The 21,010-nt window shown below is 39.0% G+C and overlaps 1 protein-coding gene across 8 annotated transcripts in view; it reads left to right on the top strand.

Annotated features, from left to right (window-relative positions):
* Positions 1 to 21,010, top strand: part of BUD13 (BUD13 spliceosome associated protein) — a 310,128-nt gene that overhangs the window by 12,729 nt on the left and 276,389 nt on the right. For 4 of the 8 annotated variants that reach the window (XR_014070012.1, XM_081546416.1, XM_081546414.1 and 1 more), the window contains exons 5-9: positions 995 to 1,299; positions 3,161 to 3,266; positions 3,627 to 3,765; positions 4,084 to 4,268; positions 4,510 to 4,591. Coding sequence is in view for 7 of the 8 variants with exons in the window: in XM_081546416.1 (XP_081402542.1) it covers positions 995 to 1,299; positions 3,161 to 3,266; positions 3,627 to 3,765; positions 4,084 to 4,268; positions 4,510 to 4,591 (817 nt within the window). In the remaining variant the exon portion in view is untranslated. Of the gene's footprint in view, positions 1 to 994; positions 1,300 to 3,160; positions 3,267 to 3,626; positions 3,766 to 4,083; positions 4,269 to 4,509; positions 4,592 to 15,324; positions 15,730 to 21,010 lie in introns of those variants that run through there. The other 4 variants (XM_081546421.1, XM_081546419.1, XM_081546415.1 and 1 more) reach the window with 4 other exon arrangements.

Below are 21,010 nucleotides of genomic sequence, written 5' to 3'. Positions count from 1 at the left end.
GGTGGAAATTGAAGTGCTTCTAGATATGTTTCCTAGGAAACAAAGTAGAAATTGATTTACTGGCTCAGGGGAGTTCTTTGCTTATAGGACTGTTGATATATATTGCAAATTGCCTTTGGGGGAGGTGATTTGTAATGCCTATGTCTACAGCTCACCTGTGTGATGAAATTTGTTTGCTCCATCTTTTGTCCCTAGGTACTGCTTTAATTTTTAATTCAAATGCATTGTTGTGTTTTAGTCAAAAGACATCGGAATATATTCTGTGTGTGTGTGTTAGTCACTCAGTTGTATTTGACTCTTTCTGACTGTAGCCAACCAGCTCCTCTGTCCATGAATTCTCCAGAAGAATACTGGAGTGAGTTGCCATTTCCTCCTCCAGGGGACCTTCCTGACCCAGGGATCAAACCTGGGTCTCCTGCATTCGGGCAGATTCTTTACTATCTGAGCCACCAGGGAAACCCAGAATATGTTCTAGGTCATCTTAACTTAATAGGGCTTCCTGGGTGGCTCAGATAGTAAAAGAATCTGCCTGCAATGCAGGATACCTGGGTTCAATCCCTGGAACAGGACGATCCCTTGGAGAAGGGAATGGCAACCCACTCCAGTATTCTTGCCTGGAAAATTCCATGAAGGAGGAGCCTGGAGGGCTACAGTCCATGGGGACGCAAAGAGTCGGATACGACTGAGCGACTAACAATGCCACTGAGACCTGAGTGCAGTTTGTTTTGGCCACTGTGTGTGTGGATAAATATGGCACAGATGAGGATGTTGAGATGTCTTGTGCTAGTCACCGTAACAGGTAACTTGGGGATAGAACCCCACCCGTTGGTTTTAAAAGGTGTCTCTGACTTTGCTCTTCTCCCTTGTCATTTGTACTGATGTTTAGGTTTGTGATAGTTCCTCACAGGAGGACTCAATGAATGTTGAACATAGCCTGGTGCATTCTTTTTTAGATTCTGCCAAGGGGATTAAATCTTTACTCTTCAATTTCTAGGCTCTTCCCCCACCCATAGGAAACATCACACAAGCTCTCCACCCAGGAAACATCAGAGTCACACATTGGACTCTTCTTCCTACCCAGGTGACAGTAGGAAAACTTCTGATTCAGATCTTTCTCCTCCACGGCACAAACAGAGTTCAGGGCCCCAGGATTCCGATTCTGATCTGTCGCCTCCGCGGAATAGACCTAGGCATCGGAGCTCTGATTCTGACCTCTCTCCACCAAGGAGAAAGCAGAGGGCCAAATCTTCTGATTCTGATCTGTCTCCACCTCGAAGGAGTCAGCCTCTGGGAAAGAAGGTAAGAACTTTGAGGAGCCATGTCTTCGTTTAGAGTAACTCATTTTCTAGCTCTGTACAGGTCTCAGAGATCCAAGCCGGAGGAGAAATCTAGCTCACAGAACCTCTAGAGCTCTTTTCTTCTCTCTGAAGGCAAGACTACCTAACCCAGCCCAGGGGAACTTGCAAGTAGCAGATTGCCTAAATAGCACCTGCCTTTATATCCTTTCAGTTCCACAAATCTCATTTTAATAGTTTAAACAAAACTTCCTATTGCTTATGAACAAACTGAGAATGTAGTTTACAGAGTGGAGTTAGGAGCACTAACTTTGTGTCAAACAGATCACACATGGAATTCTACTTCTTATGTGTACTATCTGTGAGATTTGAGCAAGATACATAATATCTCTAAGTCTCAGCTTCTTCATCTTTAAAATGTAGATGATAGTAGTACATACTTCAGGTTCTTTTGAGAATTAAATGAGGTAGTGTAAGTAAAATTCTTAGCCCAGGGCCTTGGACAAAGTAAGCATTTAGTTTAAGCCATTTACTATTATAAATTGGACTGTAGGTTTCTGTATCCAGAGCTTAAAGAGAGGCATTTGAAATATAAAACGACTTTTAGAAATCATATCGCCTGGGAATTAAGTGTTTTGTATTATTGTAAATCTGTGATGAAGGCTGAATTAACAAAATCCACATGAACTCTAAGTAATTGTGTTATAAAGAGCACCACTACTAGTACAGAAATGTTATTCCAAAAAGATTAAAAAGAAGTGTTAGACCAGTGAGTTGGTTAAGAAAGAGAATGACAGAGCCTGTGATGTGCACGTTACCTCCAACACAGACTTTTCAGGTAAGTCTCCTCTGTAGTCCATGTGGTCCTGGTAGGGTGGACCAGTCAGTCCTTAACCCAGAGTGTGGGGAGCAGAGTGAGGTCAGTGTTTCAGCTGGACCTTGTGACATTTTTATGTATCTGCTTAGTCCATGGACAATTTAATAGTAATCAGATTTAGCACATTGCTTTTTTTTTGACCATGTCACATGGCATGCAGGATCTTTATTCAGTTCCCCAACCAAGGATTGAAAATCACTGGACTTCCAGGGAAGTCCCTAGCACATTGCTTAAAGATATTAGGATATAATTTATATACATTGATTGCGGGGCGGTTTATTTTGATACAGGGTGGGTTTTAGTAAAAAGTTTGGATTTGGTCATATCTTGTCATTATCCTGAAATATAGCCACAATTTCAGGTTTGAAATTGATAGGTTTGCTTGACTTTGTGATTTAAACGGAGTGTTTTATCAGTGTTGATCTCTACTGAAGGGCTCAGAGCTTGATAGAGGTTTCTGATCAGGTGACCTGAGAGTCTTCATGTATGCAGTTTATATGCTGAAAAGTCAGAGATACAGATGCTTAGCCTACCCTTTGGCTCAGATGGTAAAGAATCTGCCTGCAGTGTGGGAGATCCGCGTTTGATCCCCGAGTGGGGAAGATTCCCTGGAGAAGGGAATGGCTACCCACTCCAGTATTCTTGCCTGGAGAATTCCATGGACAGAGGAACCAGGCAGGCTACAGTCCATGGGGTTACCAAGAGTTGGACACGACTGAATGACTAAAACTTTCACTTTTTTCAGCCTTCCCTTTAGTAAATTATTGGTTTGTGTGTCTGTTTGCTCTTAAACTTAACAGTACTGTTAATTTTCCATGAAATTCAGTTTTATTTCTTCTATTTTGTGGATCCTATGGTTGATAATGAGAATATAAGGTAGCGTTTTTGGTTTGGTAATTGCTGATCCTCAGACATAACTGTGTTCACCCATAGAGCCTGTTGCCACATTGTCTCATTAATGTTGGATGCTCCCTTTTCCATTGTATAGGCTGCACACATGTATTCTGGGGCTAAAACTGGCTTGGTGTTAACTGACATACAGCGAGAGCAGCAGGAGCTCAAGAAATGGGACCAAGAGACCATGGCATTTGAAGGTAAAAATGTGAAAGTGCAGAGACAAGTTGAGGCTCACGTAGCTTTTACTTTTTTTAAAAATATAGCTTATTATACCTGATATTTAAGATTTTTAATTGCTATCAAATTTCAGCTCTGGTTTTCTGCTTTGTTTTAACTTCTCATTGGGTTTGAGTGTATTTTTTCCTTCTTAAAAAAATGTTAATTTTCAGAATCATCACCAATATGCACTTAGATGTTGGTAAGGACTACTCGTGGTCTGGCTGTGAAAGTTCTTATCCTGCATCAGAGCACCAAGTGGTTGATTTCAGCTGTTAGAATGTTATTTCTGATTTTGACAGCTTTTCGTTTGTTTTCAAAAGTGTACTTTTCCTTTGCAGCTGAATTCCAACATGCTGAAACTGTATTTCGAGATAAGTCTGGCCGTAAGAGGAATTTGAAACTGGAACGTTTAGAGCAGAGGAGAAAAGCAGAGAAGGACTCGGAGAGAGATGAGCTGTATGCTCAGTGGGGCAAAGGGTAAGAGAGCCACTGAAAGGAACACAAGACTGCAGTTACTGGAGGAAGTAATTTCTCTACTCTCCTGACCAATTAGTTCATTGTTCTGCCTTTAAAGCTATTTTCAGGAATGGGAAATAACAGTGTGCTCAGTCTGCTTCCTACAATGCTGACGTATTTCACACTTCTGGTTGGTATTCTGGGAATTTTACCTTTTTCAGTATTTGCCCTAGACTGCTAGGAAGAGGAGGCTCTCCACGAGTAGCAATATGGTCCATATCAGTGTAAAAGTGGAGATGTTAAACAGAATAGCAGACACTCCTGGTTCTTTTTTTCCAGGCTTGCCCAGACCCGGCAGCAGCAACAAAATGTGGAGGATGCAGTGAAGGAAATGCAAAAGCCTCTGGCTCGCTATATTGATGATGAAGATCTGGATCGGATGCTGAGAGAACAGGAAAGAGAGGGGGACCCCATGGCCAACTTTATCAAGAAGAATAAGGCCAAGGAGAACAAGAATAAGAAAGGTGAGCCTTCTGGGAATCATCATAGATAGAGGTGATGTATGTGAAGAGAGAGAATCTTTAGAGTGATGATACATAAATATGTGCAAAGAAGGCTTTCCCGTATAATTTCAGATTCCTTGTACTTGGAAATTTAAGTTGAACTCGATCAGAGATTTCCATATAAATTTTTTTTTCCTCACTGCCATTCAGCTCTGAATTAAATTACATAGGTAACTAACTTTTCTCTCTCTCCTATCTTTAGTGAGACCTCGCTACAGTGGCCCTGCACCCCCTCCCAACAGATTCAATATCTGGCCAGGATATCGCTGGGATGGAGTGGACAGGTAAGCCTGAGTATTTCCTACAGTTTTGTTTTCTTTTCCTTGTAACCCTAACCTTCCCCGACTGTTCTCAAATCATTGTACACTCTGCCTCATTCTCTGCTCTAATCACAAGGTTAGTAATGTGCAGTTCACTTGGTTCTGTTTCTCAAATTCCATTTCCCATGCTCATAACACTCCTCTTTCTCCTCTTTTCCTTTTCAAAGCTTTTTAAAGCTCTGGGTAAATAACCGAGGTGGTCCAGATAGATACCTTTTTTTTGATGTTGGTCACTTCTGGTGATATTTTCTAAGGTTTAGAGGGGATTGAGTGGTGGGTGCTAGTCTATAGCCTTCTGTATATTGTATCTTTAAAGTGTAGCCCTTGAACCTTTTCTTCACTGCCTTTGGAGTGAGTCACTTGTAATGTTGCACTGACCCCTACCACCTTACCTGTTCACCTACCCACGTCTGTACCCACATACACTTAACTTTCTGTATGCTATCATGGGTGAATTGTATGTGCCCCTATCTGCAGTCAGTCCCTCTACTTCCTGTTAGGTTCCATCTCTTGCCTGCTGAAGGACATTGTTCTATCATGTAGCACAGTGACTCTCAAAGTTTGTAATCTCAAGACCCCTTTATACTCTTAAAGATTATTTAGGACTCCAAGAAGTTTTATGTGGATTATGTCTGTTAATATTTACCATATTAGAAATTAAGTAGTTTTAAAAGTATTTACTCTTAAAAAAACCATTACAATAGCATAGTTACCCTGTTTTTAAAGAAAAATAACTATATTTTCTGAATGAAAAAGTGAGAAGAATAGCTTTGATTTGCACTTTTGCAAACCTCATTAATGTCTGGGCTAATAGAATACATTGGGATTTTAGTCTGTTGCAATATGTTTAGTTGAAATATAGGAGGAAAATTCAACTTTATACACAGGCAGTTAGGAATGGAAGGTGTATTAAATTTTTTTTAATACTCCACAAAAACTCAGTAAGTTTCGTAAAGATTACTTGTAATATGGAATCAGAAACCATATCAAAAATCTTTTCATTCTGTTAGATTAAAATTTATTGGTCTTTTTTCTACTTTGCTTTGACCTTTTACTCGTGCATGACTTTTAGCGTCATCTACTATTCATTGGTTTGCTGAGTTTTTCAGGCCTTTCAAATGTTGACATATTTCATGTACAATATCAGATAATGATTATATACTAACATTAACTTTGATCTCATCACAGAAAATCTTTAAATAACTAGAAGCTAAAGGAGTCCAGTGGTAGTTTGTTACCATATTACCAAAGCTAAAGTTTAAAAAAATTCTAATTTATGCTTGAAAGCTCCAATTTTATCATTAGCAACAACCCAATATTATATCAGCCACTTTGCTTGAAGCGAAGGTCACTTCATACAATGGCTTTTTGTAGCTTCTACCAGATTTTGAACCTTGAGGATTGTGTCTTCTGCGAATATAGACAGTGTTACTTCTTCCTTTCCAATCCAGATGCCTTTTGTTTCTTTTTCTTGCCCTATTACACTAGCTAGAACTTCCAGTGCATATGTTGAGTGGAAGTAGTCAGAGCAGACATCTTTTACCTTGTTCTAACCTTAGGAGGAAAAAATTCAGTCTTTTCACCATTAAATATTTTGTACACTATAGTTTTTTTTTGGGGGGGGATAAATTTCCTTTATTGAGTTGAGAAATTTCTATTCTTAATTGGCTTAAGGAAAGTCTTTTTTCAGGAATGTATGTTGGATTTTGTTCAAAATATTTTCTGATTTTCTTTTTGGCTCACTCTTTGACCCGTGAATTACTTAGAAGTATATTTTAGAATTCCAAACATTTAGACTAGTCTAGATATCTTATTGATTTCCAATGTAATTCCATCGAGGGTAGAGAATATACTCTAATATTTTGAAATTAATGCTAAAATATTTTGATCTCTTTAAATTTGTTAAGACATGTTTAGTGGCCCAGTATATGGTTTACCTCATTGAATACCCCGTTTGCACTTGAAGATAATGTGTATTTTGCAGTTGTTTGGGGGTAGTGTTTTGAAAAAAGCATTTGTATTCTATCTGTTTTAGAATAGTTTTAGATTTATAGAAAATTTGCAAACAATTCCTGTACATACCTTATCTAATTTTGTTACCATATTACCATGATACAGTAATCAAATCTAGGAAACCAACATTGGCATATTATTAACGTACCAGATTTTATTTGCATTCCATCAGTTTTCTATTAATTTTCTTTTCCTGTTCGAGGATGCATTTCAGTATCCCATATTGTACTTAGCTGTCCTGTCGCCTCAGTCTCTTCTCCTCTGTACCAGTTTCTCAGTCTTTTTGCTTTTTGTAACCTTAACAGTTTTGTGGGGGTATTGTCAGGTATTTTTGTGAAATGTTCCTCGAATTGAGTTTGTTTGATGTTTTTCTGATGGTTAGCCTGGAGGTTATGGGTTTTTGCAAAGAATTCCACAGTAGTGAAATGTCCTTCTCATCACGTCATTTTAGGGGTTACATGATACCTGCATAACATCACTAGTAATGTTAACCGGGATCACTTGGTTAAGGTAGTGAGTGTTTGCCAGGTTTCTCAACTTTAAAATTACTCTTTGTTTTTCTTTTATACCCTCTTCTCTGGAAGTAAGTCGCTGAGTTCAGCTTATATGCAGAAGAAGAACTATGGAAGGGTATCTCCATGTATTATTTAGACTTTTTCCGTAAGGAAGATCTATTTTACCTCCCCATTTGTTTGTTCAGTCATTTATTTGTATTAGTATGGACTCATGTATATTTTATATTATGCTTTGTGTTGTAATCTAGTGGTATGTTATTTATTTTGTTGCTTATGTTATCTTTTTTGTTCCATTCCTTGAATACTGGAAATTCTGTCAGGTGTCCCCATCCGTTTTCTTTTTGAGCATTCTTCTACTTCCTTGTATTTTCTCTGCCCCAGCCCTAAAGAATTGCCATTTCTCTAAGAAACCCTGGCAGCTTTTAATGGAGAATGGTATTTGGACACCAAGATATGACTGCTAGAATGCTTATTATTACTGGAGTGTCATTGCTTCTAGATCCTCTCAGCAGGCAGAGCTAGGTAATGCATGTACAGTAGTCTGTGTGTGTGTATACACACACATCTGTAATTGTTTCTGTGTCCATCTGAAAGTATGCTATATGTACACATATATAAATATGAGTTCATACTGATGTAGCTGACTCTAGCCAAGTATTACCTTTCTTTTTTGCTTACCTATAAATTCCCTCCTCAACATTGAGAAAGGGGTATCCACCGTCCACTTTTCATTTTGCTCATCCCAAGATGCACGTAAAACAGTTTCAAAATTGAGAAATTTAGAAATGAGAAACTCATTTACCATCTAACCATGGATTTATGTGTAGTTCTTCCATGTGTAGATGTAAAGAGTCAGTCCCTGCCCCCGCCTCCCCCTGACATCTTGGGTAATTTTTTTCTTTTATAGTTTACTTATATTAATGTTTACTCTTTTTGGTGTAAGTTCTATTGGATTTGACAAATGATTAAAGTCATTTATTCACCACCCTAGTACTGTATGGAATAGTTTCATCATTTTAAAATTTCCTGTGTCAGTCACCTTTTGGTTATTTATTCCTCCTCCACCAACCCCTTGTAATTTCTATTCTTGTTTTCCATCCCTATAGTTTTATCTTTTCCAGAATGTTACATGAATGGAATCATACAGTATGTAACCTTTTGAGTCAGACTTTTTGAAAGGCGACTATGCTCACCACCATACCCCCAACGCTTGAGTCAGACTTTTTGCACTTAGCAAAATGCATTTAAGATTCATCTGTGTTCTTGAATGAATCAGTACTTCATTCCTTGTTTATCGCTGAGTACTATTGCATTGTATGGGTATACCACAGTCTGTTTATTCCCCAGTTGAAGTTCATCTTGGTTGCTCCAGGTTTTTAACGTTGTGGATAAAGCTGCAATAAACATTTGTGTGTGGCTTTTAATGTGGATATAGTTTTCAGTTTTTTCGGGTAAATGCCCAACAATTGCTATTTTGTTTTGTTGAGATTATGTTCACTTTTATAAGACACTGCCAGTTGTATTCCAAAGTGGCTATATCATTTTACATTACTGCAAAGGATGGGGATTTCTGTTGCTCCGTATCCTATCCAGAATTTGATATTGTCACTGTTTTAGATTTTAGGTGTGTGGATTTAGTTTTGAACCTTAATTGCTTTGTTTTCCTTTTAGTTATACCTCTGCAATTTTTTTTTTTTAGTTTTTGCTATAAGGATCACAATATATATCTTTAACTTATCATAGCCTACTGATAGTTATAATTGTTCTATTTCACATGAAATGTAAGAATCTTGCAACACTATAGTTCCACTTAATCTGTTTTTGTTGCTATTATTTTCATGTTGTTGTTCACTCAGTCGTGTCCGACTCCTTGCGACCACATGGACTGCAGCACAGCAGGCTTCCCTGTCCTTCACCGTCTCTCAGAGCTTGTTGAAACTCATGTCCATTGAGTCAGTGATGCCATCCAACCATCTCGTCCTCTGTCGTCCCCTTCTCCTCCCGCTTTCAATCTTGCCCAGCATCAGGGTCTTTTCTAATGAGTTGGTTTTTCTCATCAGGTGGCCAGAGTATTGAAGCTTCAACTTTATCTTCAGTCCTTCTAATGAATTTTCAGGATTGATTTCCTTTAGGAGTAACTGGTTTAATCTTGCAGTCCAAGGGACTCTCAAGAGTCTTCTCCAACACCACAGCTCAAAAGCATCAATTCTTTGGCATTCAGCCTTCTTATGGTCCAACTCTCACATCCATACATGACTACTGGAAAAACCATAGGTTTGACTAGATGGACCTCTGTGGGCAAAGTAATGTCTCTGCTTTTTAATATGCGGTCTAAGTTGGTCATAGCTTTCCTTCCAAGGAGTAAGCGTCTTTTAATTTCATGGCTGCAGGCACCATTTGCAGTGATTTTTGAGCCCAAGAAAATAAAATCTCATTGTTTCCATTGTTTCCCCATCTGTATGAAATGATGGGACCAGATACCATCGTCTTAGTTTTTTGAATGTTGAGTTTTAAGCCAACTTTTTCACTCTCCTCTTTTATCTCATCAAGAGACTCTTTAGTTCTTCTTCACTTTCTGCCATAAGGGTAGTGTCATCTGCATGTCTGAGATAATTGATTTTTCTCCCGGCAGTCTTGATTCCAGCTTGTGTTTCTTCCAGCCCAGCGTTTCTCATGAGGTACTCTGCGTAGAAGTTAAATAAGCAGGGTGACAATATACAGCCTTGACGTACTCCTTTCCCTATTTGAAACCAGTCCATTGTTTTAATTCCGGTTCTAACTGTTGCTTCTTGCCCTTCATACAGATTCTCAGGAGGCAGGTAAGGTGGTCTGGTATTCGTGTCTCTTGAAGAATTTTCCAGTTTGTTGAGATCCACAGTCAAAGGCTTTGGCGTAGTCAATAAAACAGAAATAGATGTTTTTCTGGAACTCTCTTGGTTTTTCTATGGTCCAGTGAATGTTGGCAATTTGATGTCTGGTTCCTCTGCCTTTTCTAAATCCAGCTTGAACATCTGGAAGTTCTTGGTTCATGTACTGTTAAAGCCTTGCTTGGAGAATTTTCAACATTACTTTGCTAGCATGTGAGATGAGTGCAATTGTGCTGTAGTTTGAACATTCTTTGGCGTTGCCTTTCTTTGGGATTGGAATGAAAACTGACCTTTTCCAGTCCTGTGGCCACTGCTGAGTTTTCCATATTTGCTGGCATATTGAGTGCAGCACTTTCACAGCATCATCTTTCAGGATTTGAAATAGCTCAACTGTAATTCCATCACCTCCACTAGCTTTGTTCGTAGTGATGCTTCCTAAGGCCCACTTGACTGCACTCCAGGATATGTGGCTCTAGATAAGTGATCACACCATTGTGTTTATCTGGGTCATTAAGATCTTTTTTGTATAGTTCTGTGTATTCTTTCCATCTCTTCTTAATATCTTTGGTTTCTGTTAGATCCATTCTGTTTCTGTCCTTTATGGAGCCCATCTTTGCATGAAATGTTCCCCTGGTATCTCTAATTTTCTTGAAGAGATCTCTAGGCTTTCCCATTCTGTTGTTTCCCTCTATTTCTTTGCTTTGTTCACTTAGGAAGGCTTTCTTATCTCTCCTTGCTGTTCTTTGAAACTGTGCATAAAAAATACATATTTTCATACATATTACTTAAAAAATATAATAGATCCCATAATACAGTGGTAAAATTTTTACTTTGCAGTTGTGTATTTTTAAAGAAACTAAGAAAACCAAAGGAAAAAATGTAGTTGTTAGTATTTACTCACATAGTTACCATTTCTGGTGTTCTTCCCTATTTCCTAAAGAAATTAGGAAATTTTAATATTCCTTCAATGCAGAACCATTGGCAACACATACAGTTTTGTTGAAATGAAAATGTCTTTATTTCACCTTTATTTTTTAAAAGCTTTAATTTTGGAATAGTCTTGGACTCACAAAAACCTGAAAAAATATTATTAGTGTACCCTTCAGCCAACTTCTCCCAATGATAACATCTTATATAACCATAGTACATTATCAAAGCCAGGAGTTGGCTTTGGCATAGTTCTGTTAATTAAATTAGAGAACATTTTCTCACCTTTGTTTCTGAAGGATTGTTTCACTGGCAGTGTTGGAGGAGGTTATTGAGAGGATGTGACCACGGGGTGACCCATGAACTGGACCCGGGCAGTTGGAGGCCCTTACCTCTCCCCTGTCCTTGGAATGTACATTGTGACTACTCTTCCCATACTGCAGCTTTTTCAAAGACGCAGCCTTGAGAGAGTAGGGTGTTGAGATCGTCTGGACTGAACCCATAAGGGCTGTATATAAACATTTAAAGTTCTAAGAGGCAGGTGCAGAGATCTGTTTTTTTGTGGGGTTGCCCAAGACAAAAAACCTTTTATGTAAATTCCCATGCTTATTAAACCTGCCACCTGCCAATCTGGACTGGTCTGCCTCTTTCTTTGGTCTTTCCTTGTCCTACCTGTATGGGAGCCAATTTCAGATTACACCCAGGAAACTCCTGAGGTTTCAAACCAACAAGTGGAACTCTGGATTGACAATTCCAGGCTTCAGTGACAGCTCTTTAAAGATCTTTCATCACTTTCTGGCCACCATTGTTTCCAATTGGAAGTCAGTTTGTTTCATTGTCCCACTCCCCCAGCCTCAACATACACACATTATAACATTGGTTTTCTCTGGCAGCTTTCAAAATTTTCTTCTGGTCTTTGGTTTTCAGCAGTTTGATTGTGATATACCTATGTATGGTTTTTCTTTGTGTTGATCCTTTTTTGAGTTTGTTGAGCTTTTTGGATTTATGAGTCCATGTTTTTCACATCTGGCTATTTTTTTGCCCAGTTATTATTTTTTTAAAACCACTTTCCCTTCTCCAATTGTACTATTTCCACTATTTGATATTATACAACAGTTGTCTGAAGTCCTGTTCATTTTTCTATCATGATTTTCCTCTCTGTTCTTAAGATGAAATAATTTCTATTGATCTCATTTCAAGTTGATTGACTCATCTGCCATCTTTAGCTTATTAGGCTCATACACTGAATTTTTTGTTTCAGCTAGTTTGTTATATTTTTCAACTCTAGAATTCCCATTTGACATATTTCTCTGCTGAGATTTCCTACCTATTCATTCATTGTGAATCATTTTATTTTCTCTTGAGAATATTTATAATCGGTGCTTTGAAGTCCTGTCTGCTAATTGCAACATTTGGGTTATCTCAACATTGGTTTCTATTCATAGTTTTTCTTGCGTTTGATCACATTTTACTGTTTCTTTACATATATGGTCATTTTAAAATGTTATACTGGACATTATGAATGATACGTTATGGAGACTTTGAATTCTCATAATTCCTTTGAGGCGTGTTGAATTTATTCCAGCAGACAGTTAACTTGACTGTATTCGAACTCCAAACACTTATCTCTCTCACAGTGGCAGCAACTGAATCTCTGCCCAGTTCTTTTGGTTCTAGCTGCTGCTTTTTCAGTGGGCCCGTTGGGGTTTCCCCTGCACAAGCACAGGTTAGCAGTTAGCCAAAAATTTGGATGCAGTTTGTATATAGATTTGGGGGGTCATCCCTTTTGAAGCTTCCTCCTGTTCAGTGTTTTGTCCCTGATTTTTCTGGCTGCTCTGCCCACTTTGCAGTCATACCTAAAGCCAGTAAGCATGTGGCCTTCTGCCTCCATGAGCTGTGCAGTTTGGGAAGTCCTTCCAGCAAAAAGCTTCACAAATCTCTTCCTACAGTAAACTCCCACTCAAGTTCTGCCTGCTTTTGGTCACTCATGCCTTCAAGTGCTTCACATACTGTATCTTTATAGTTTGTCCAGATTTTATAATTGTTCTCTGAGAGTAGGTCAGTCTGCTTGAGTTCTCTGCCATGATTGGAATCTACTGCGCTGCTGTATATGGGCTTAAGGCATTATCTTCTGTGCCTCAAGCTGCCATCTAAACCCAGAGCTCTAGTTCCTGATATTGGCAGGTATTGTCAGGTTGGCTGTGGCTTCAGGCTTGTTTCCTGCTTTGGTTTGCAGGATATTGTATGTCAGCTCTTTGGTAGCAGGAGGATTTTTCAGAATACTCATTTGCTGTATAGCCAGAAGTAGGATCTTTTTATAGCCACAGCCCTAAAGATATTCCCTGCTATACTGAGTTCTTTCTTTTCTTTAGTTTTTTCAAATTTCTGGACCCAAAACTTAGAACTCTCCTTGACCTGTTTTTTTACTGGTATAATTTATCTCCACCTCTCCCTGTAGTTTTCCTACACTTTTAATATTTTCTCCTAGAGTTTTCCTTTTTAGTTTTCTTTCTCATCCTTGCTTTATTTCTGATTATTAATTCTTTCATTGCCTTCTCTACTCTTGTATATTTTTGGCAAGTGAATATTTCTAGAACAGATCTGTAGTATGTTATAGTTAGAAAAACCCATAAGGTCAGTTAATCTAACTTAACATTATTTAAAGAGAAACTGAGCCCTTGATAAATTTCACAACTTACTTAGAGTTTTTCAGCTCACCTGAAAAAGCTGGAATTAGACCTGGGACATCTGATTCTTTAGTCTAAAGCTCTTTCCACTGTAAGTTCTTTTGCAGTTTGCTTTTTTGATTCTATTTAGAGTTTGGCTTGTTATTCATAGGCCCTTTGTTTGTATGATCATATTAGTGTTGATTCTCTTAAGTACTTATTCCTCAAGCAAGAAGCAGTGGTTTCCTTGGGCTCTGGAACACCATGCATGCTTCTAAGGTTGGAGATGATGCCATTCTTGATAAGCTTCCCTTCTTACTGAGCCTTTCATTACTCACCCAACTCATTCCTTAGGTAAGGCCTGAAGAAAGGGGGAAACCTGTCATCCCTATCAGTTCAGTAACACTTAGCACACGTTATAACATAAGCAACTGTGTACTAGGTGCCAGGGTCTCACAATTAGTAAAAGACGGTCCTGGAGCATGCCAACTCACTTTCTCTCTACAGAAGAAGACAGATGAGTAAATAATTTCCGTGCTACTTGGTAAGTATTACTATAGAGGGTGTTTAAGGTGCCTTGGGAGCACAAAGGAAGAGTAGATTCAGCCCTGGGAGATTGTGATCAGGGAATGAATACTACCTCGAGGAGGTGATACATGATACATGAGTGGGAGACCTGGGTTTGATCCCTGGTTTGGGAAGATCCCCTGGAGAAGGTGAAGGCTACCCACTCCAGTATTCTGGCCTGGAGAATTCCATGGACTGTATAGTCCATGGGGTCACAAAGAGTTGAACATGACTGAGCGACTTTCATTTCATTTTTCATTTCATATGTATATGTATAACTGATTCACTTTGTTGTATACCTGAAACTAACACAACATTGTAAATCATCTATATGCCAATGAAAATTTTTTAAAAGAATTTGTCCTTACTCTGTGAAATCTGAGCTTTGTATTCTGGCCCATAGTGCTCATTATGTTGTGGCCTCTGCCTGCCTCTCTAACTTTGGCTCGTGCTACTCTATTTGTACTTTAGCTCCAGCCATATAATTTGACTTTGGTTCCTTGCGTGTACCATACCATTTCTTATTTTCGTGCCTTTGCTCTTGTTGCTCCTGCTGTGCTGTGTGCTGAAATGCCCTCCTGACCCTTCTGACTGCTTCACTCTGTCTTTTCAGACTTAGCATAAGGGCCCCCTCCATGAAGCCTTTCCTGATCATTCTTGTCCACCCCCCTTCCAAGCTGAGCAAGGTCCCCTTTCTGCTTCTGTGATACCCAGTGCATATTTCTACCATAACCTGTGCCTTTTGTTTTAATTATTTGTTTAAATGTCAATCTCCTCCACGAGTCTATAAGTATATCAGGACAGGTGCTATGTTACACTAGTTTTCATGACACAGTACCTAGTATAATAAGAATTCACTAAATGTTTGTGTAATGCATGGATAAAGTATAATGTGTAGACATCAGTTGAGAGTGAGTTGGACCTTTAGAGAGTGGTAAATATTTGAAACAGTTATCAAAATGAAAAGGCTATGAACAAGGACTAATAAAAGGGTGGATTGTGTATTTTGTCTTTCTGATTCTGTTGCTTATGTCTTAAATATTTTCACTTTCCTTTTTGTCCGTTAGATTGTGAACTCTTCTTTGTTTCAAACATACGTGTTCAGTTCAGGATTCTGGCTGATCAGTATCTCTTGATTGCAGATCCAATGGATTTGAACAGAAGCGCTTTGCCAGGCTTGCCAGCAAGAAGGCGGTGGAGGAACTTGCCTACAAGTGGAGTGTTGAGGATATGTAACTTTTCTGAGGCTGTGGGAGTGACTGTGGGTTGTGGTAGTGGACATAGGGCAGCTGTTAAGGACATTCAACTGTAACAGTCGTCTATGCTAATAATCAGGGCCACACAGACCAGCAACTTGTCGAATGCCAATTTTGACTACAGAAGAATATTTGAGACGTAATATTTGGATGAAGGACCTATACATCTCAGGTGTGCTAACACTGCTGGTTGCTGGCTTTCAGAGGAAGCGTTGATTTCTCTGTGTCCCAAGGCTTGTTCTTGGTTAGGGTATTTTCTTTTTTAATAAACACACATTTATTTTTTTAAAATAATTTTCTTAATTGGATATTCTGTTTTGGGGAAGAATACAAGCTACTATTGATCCCCCAGGGGTCTTAGGGGTTGGTAGTTGGATTTTTCATTCATCTAGGAAGCAGGATGAGTAATAACTTTCACAATGATAGATCCTTCCATTTAGAAAATAAGAATTATTGCTAAACTAGACTTTGGAATGGACATGGATATTTGGAGACATGGTATCTGATAGAGGTAGTGTCACAAATTAGTGGCAAAGAGGTGGATAATGGTGCTCAGAAAATTGGCTTATTATATGGGCAAAAATAAAGTTGGATATCTCCCTTAAACCACATAAAGCAAAGACAAATTCCAAAGTGAACTTACCTAAATGAAAGGTAAAATACTAAGGCCAATAAGAAAAAAAATGGAGAATGTATTTGTGACTTTGGGATAAGGATAAATCTGTTAAGTTAGATCTCCAAATCACAATCCATAAGGTTTGATAACTTTGCCTAATTCATATTTAAAGATTTCTAGTCACCAAGTCACCCCATAGTCAAAGCTAAAGATAGGTATAGATTAGGAGAAAATATACCAATATCTAAAACTGACAAAGGATTACATTTATTAGAGATTGAATATAGAAGGAACTACTGCAAATCGGAAAAAAAAAAACACAAAATAAGAATAGGCAAAGGATATGAATATGTGAAATCTAAAGGGAAAACCAGAATGGCTAGCAAGTATATTACCACTTGTAATGAGAGAAATAGAAATCAAATCATTAATGAGTTTCTACTTTGTATCTATTAGTAAAAGTAAGCAAGAGACTGGATTCTCACGGGGAATGAAAACTCAGGGGAGGTTTCAGCTAGTGCATCCATTCTGGAGAACAAATGGGCAACACTTAACTGAAAATGAGTACTATCAGGGATGCAGTGTTGCAGAATTTTTGATAGAATACTATCTTGAGTTTGAATCCCAGGTGTGTCTATTACTAAAACTGTGTGACCTTGGTAAGCCACTTTTCTGTGTTTTAGTCTCTTCATCTTTGAAATGGAGATGTTACCTACCTTACAGGTTTATTGTGCACCTAGAACAGTGCCTGGCACATTAGTATGTATCACAAAATTGTTAGCTGTTGTTGTCATTGTCTTCCTAGCCATCACGTGTTGATAGCCAGCTTCCAAGATGGCCCTCCAGTGATCCCTGACTCCTGGTAGTTAAGCCCTTGTGTAGTCCCCTCCTACAGTCAATAGGGCTGACCTAGGTACCTGATAGGATGTCCTGGAAACGTGCGACTGAGTCAGAAAAACACATTGAAGGCTTCTGCCTTGTACTCTCTTGGATCACTTGCTGTGGAAGAAGCTGGCTACTATGTCATGAGGACACTTATGTGGCCCTTGGGAGAGACCCATGTGGAGAGTAACTGAGGCCTCACCGGTAGACCCACCAAGTTATCAACCATGTGAGTGAGCCACTGTGAAAGTGGGTCCTTCAACTCCATTCAGGCCTTTAGCTGTGCATAGCTCAGCTGTCAACAACATGGCCACCACGTCATGAGACATCCTGAGCCAGAATCACCCAGCTCCAAATTCTTGACCCAAAAATACTGAGATAGTAGTTGTTTATTATTTTTTAACAGCTTGAGATGTAATTCACATAACTATAGTGTTTACTTGTTTAAGGTGTACAACAATTCAGTGGTTTTTAGTAGATTGTGGAGTTGAACTATAACTTCATCATAGTTAATTTTGAAACATTTTGGATTCAGGGAACTTTGTATCCATTAGCAGTCACTCTTTAGGTGTCCCCATCTCCCCCAGCTCTAGGCAACCGCCAGTCTTTATGTTTTAGATTCATTTCATATAATGTGTGTGTGGACTATCATACAACATGTGGCCTTTTGTATGTAGCTCTTTTCACTTAGCATAATGTTTTCAAGGTTCATCTATGTTGTAGTATGTATCAGCATTACATTCCTTTTTATGGCTGAATAGTATTCCCTTGTATGGGTATAACATTTTAATTATCCATGCATCTGTTGATAGATGCATAGCCACTTTTTGGCTCTTGTGAATAATGCTGCTATGAATATTCATATACAAGTTTTTGTATGGACTTAATGTTTTCACTTTTCTTGGAGTAGAATTTTTGGTTTGATATGGCAACTCCAGGACTTCCCTGGTGGCTCAACAGTAAAGAATCTGCTTGCAATGCAGGAGCTGCAGGTTCAATCCCTGGGTCAGGAGGAAATGGCAGCCCACTCCAGTATTCTTGCCAGGATAATCCCACAGACAGAGGAGTCTGGTGGGGTTCAGTCCATAGGATCACAAAGATTCAGACATGACTGAAGCAACTGAGCACACATGAGCGTGTGATAACTCCATGTTTTACTTTCTAAGGAACTACCAAACATCCAAATCAGTGTAAGAAAGTTCCAGTTTCTCCACATCCTTGCCAGTTCTTGTTTCTGTTTTTGACCATACTGCATGACTTTCAGGATCTTAGTTCCCAACCAGGGATTGAACCCAGGCCATGGCAGTGAAAGTGCCAGGTCTCAGCCACTGGACCATCAGGGAACTCCTGCCAATACTTATTTTCTGTCTTTTGATTATAGCTATCGTAGTGGTATAAAGCTTGCTGTAATCAAAAAGACAGATAGTAAGTATTGATATAAAGTGGTATGTCATTGTGTTTTTGATTTGCATTTCCCTAATGCCTAATGTTGTTGAATATCTATATATTTTCTTTGGAAAATGTTTATTTAAATCCTTTGCTCATTTTTTCAGCTGGGTTGTTTATCACAGATACAGGCACATATACACATACACACTCTTTTGTAGAATTCTTTATATATTCTGGTAAAAAGTCTCTTATCAGATGATTTGCAAATATTTCTTCTCATTCTGTGGCTGTTATTAGTTTTAAGCTGCTAAATTTTGAAGTAATTTGTACACAGCAATAGATAACTGATGCATTAAGTTTGTGCATACCCTTCATCAAAGCAGTTCCACTCCTGGGTTTATCCTTCAGAGAAACTTGCACAGATCCGCGAGGAGTTAGGTATAAGGATGTTTATCTATATGTGGGTAGCAAGAAGCTGAAAACAGCTTAGATGCCTGTCTCTAAAGGAATTGATTAGTAAAAGGTGGTATACGCATATGATGAAATATTATAAAAAGCAGTCAGATGCAGCCGCTAGGACATGATAGACTCCAGGTGAGGAAAGGAAGGAATAATGGAATTTACAGCAAAAATTAGCTAAGTAAATTGAACACAGAAAACAATGGAAACACAAAGGGCATTTTTGTTTTTTTTACAAAGGGCATTTTTAAAGGAGAATTTGTACCTTAACTCACGAGAATGGGGTCTGTGGTAGGAAACAGAATGGGACTAGAGTGGGGAATGAAGGAGGGAAAGAGGAACAGAGGAGGATGAATGAGATAGTGTGTCCTAAGCTCAGGCATGCGATCCACTCAGTTCTCTGTGCCTGCAGTTCTAAGCACACATCTGGAAGCAAGGTCTTACTTGAATGGAATTGACGTTTAGTACCTGTATCAGTTGGGGTAGGCTAAACTGCTGTGACAGCCAAATGCACTGGCTTATACAATGAAAGTGTGTTCTCCCTCCTCACTCATGTCCAGGGAAGTTTCAGATTGGGGCAGAGGGAGGGGGGATCCCTACTCCATGCAGTCATTGAGGGACCAGGCTGATGTCAACATTAACATGGCTTCCGAGGTTGCTTGGGGCGTCGCCATTTTGGTGAGTTGAGCAGAGCTTGGAGGGTTACTTGGTGGATATTAAGGGCAAGGTCTAGAAGTGGCATGCTGCCCCTCACATACTGTTAGCTACATCTTAGTTGCATGGCTGCCCCTTAATGCAAAGGAGCTTGAGAAATGTACACCCAGGAAGAAGGGGAAAATGAATGTTGTTGGGATAGCTATTCTCGCTGCTGCAGTCCTGAAGAAAGGCTCTCTGACCCCCAGGCATTTGAGAAATGCATGGATTTTATTAAAATAAGATCTGAAAATCCCAGGGGGACTCCATTCTCTAACTGGGGAGTCTCAGCTGAAGTCACTACCAAGTGAGGAATATCTCTTCTCTAGTTGGTTAGTGGCTGTCAGACAAGAAGTTAGGCAGGGAGATGAAGGCTAAACTTAAATTGTGTCTAGCATCAGCATTTGTGAGAAAAGGTACTTTAGAGAGGAAACAGCTCAGAAAATAAACTTGAAGGTTCTGTAGTTAGCATAGGGCAGAGTTGGAACTAGGACCCAGTGTTACACTGGGCTCTACACTGCCTATCTGGTCCTCTGGCTCCTTGCTGTAAACCTGTTTTAAAAAGGCCCAAGGGTAGAACATTTTGGTGAAACTGGTAAAATCCAAATAAAGTCTGAAGTTCATAGAACTATGCCATTGTTAATATTAGTTTTGAAAAATGCATGTAAGTTTACAGTCAAGAAATCTGTGTGAAGAGTAATGAGTATTCCCTTTACAACTTTCTGTAAGTCTAAAATTTTTGCAGAATAAAAAGTTTCTTTTTAAAAAAGGCCCCAGGGAATATAGGTTTTGGACCCTGGATCCCACTCTAAGTTACTACCTTTTGTGTTTATCCTTTCGTAAGCTGTGTTGAAGCCAGTCCCTTTCCTCTGAGTGGCAGAAAGTACATTCAACTTCTAGCCTGTTGTCACATCTCTTGTCTGCAGCTGGCTTTTATTTCCATATGGGTTCAGGTTTTAACTTCATTTTTGTGGGGCTCTACACTGTTTCTGGGGAAGAACTCACTTTAAGAGGCTGTTATGGACTGAATGTTGTATCCCCCCTTCAAATTCATTTGTTGAAACCCTAGCTCCCAAGTTGGTGGTATTAGGAGGTGTAGGGCCTTTAGGGGGTGATTAGGTCATGAGGGTGGAACCCTTGAAAATGGGATTAGTCCTTATGAAAAAGACCCAAGAATGATCTCTTGCCTGTTTTGGCTTTTTTTGGTCATGTGAAAGCACAGCAAGAAGCTAGCTGTCTGTGAGCCAGGAAACTGGCCCCACTAGTTACCGAGTCTGCTGGTGCCTTGATCTTGGACTTCCTAGCTTCCAGAACTGTAAGAAATATCTGTTATTAAAGCCATGCTATGGTATTTTTGTTACAGCAGCCTGAATGGACTGAGAGATTTAGTTAGATACTTTGAAAATCTTAAACAATCAAATTTTTTCCCCTTAACAAAAGAATTTATCACCTGTTTTCAAGCAGATACTGAGGTAGAAGGGAAGCAGAGTCTATCCCAGATAAGCTTTATGTTTAGTGGACATTGGTGAAAAT

Source organism: Giraffa tippelskirchi, chromosome 11 (genome assembly GCF_054371585.1).
Source record: "Giraffa tippelskirchi isolate mGirTip1 chromosome 11, T2T-mGirTip1v1.2.pri, whole genome shotgun sequence".
NCBI lineage: Eukaryota > Metazoa > Chordata > Mammalia > Artiodactyla > Giraffidae > Giraffa > Giraffa tippelskirchi.
The sequence above is the reverse complement of the archived record's forward strand: the minus strand, read 5'-3'. Positions and strand labels throughout refer to the sequence as shown.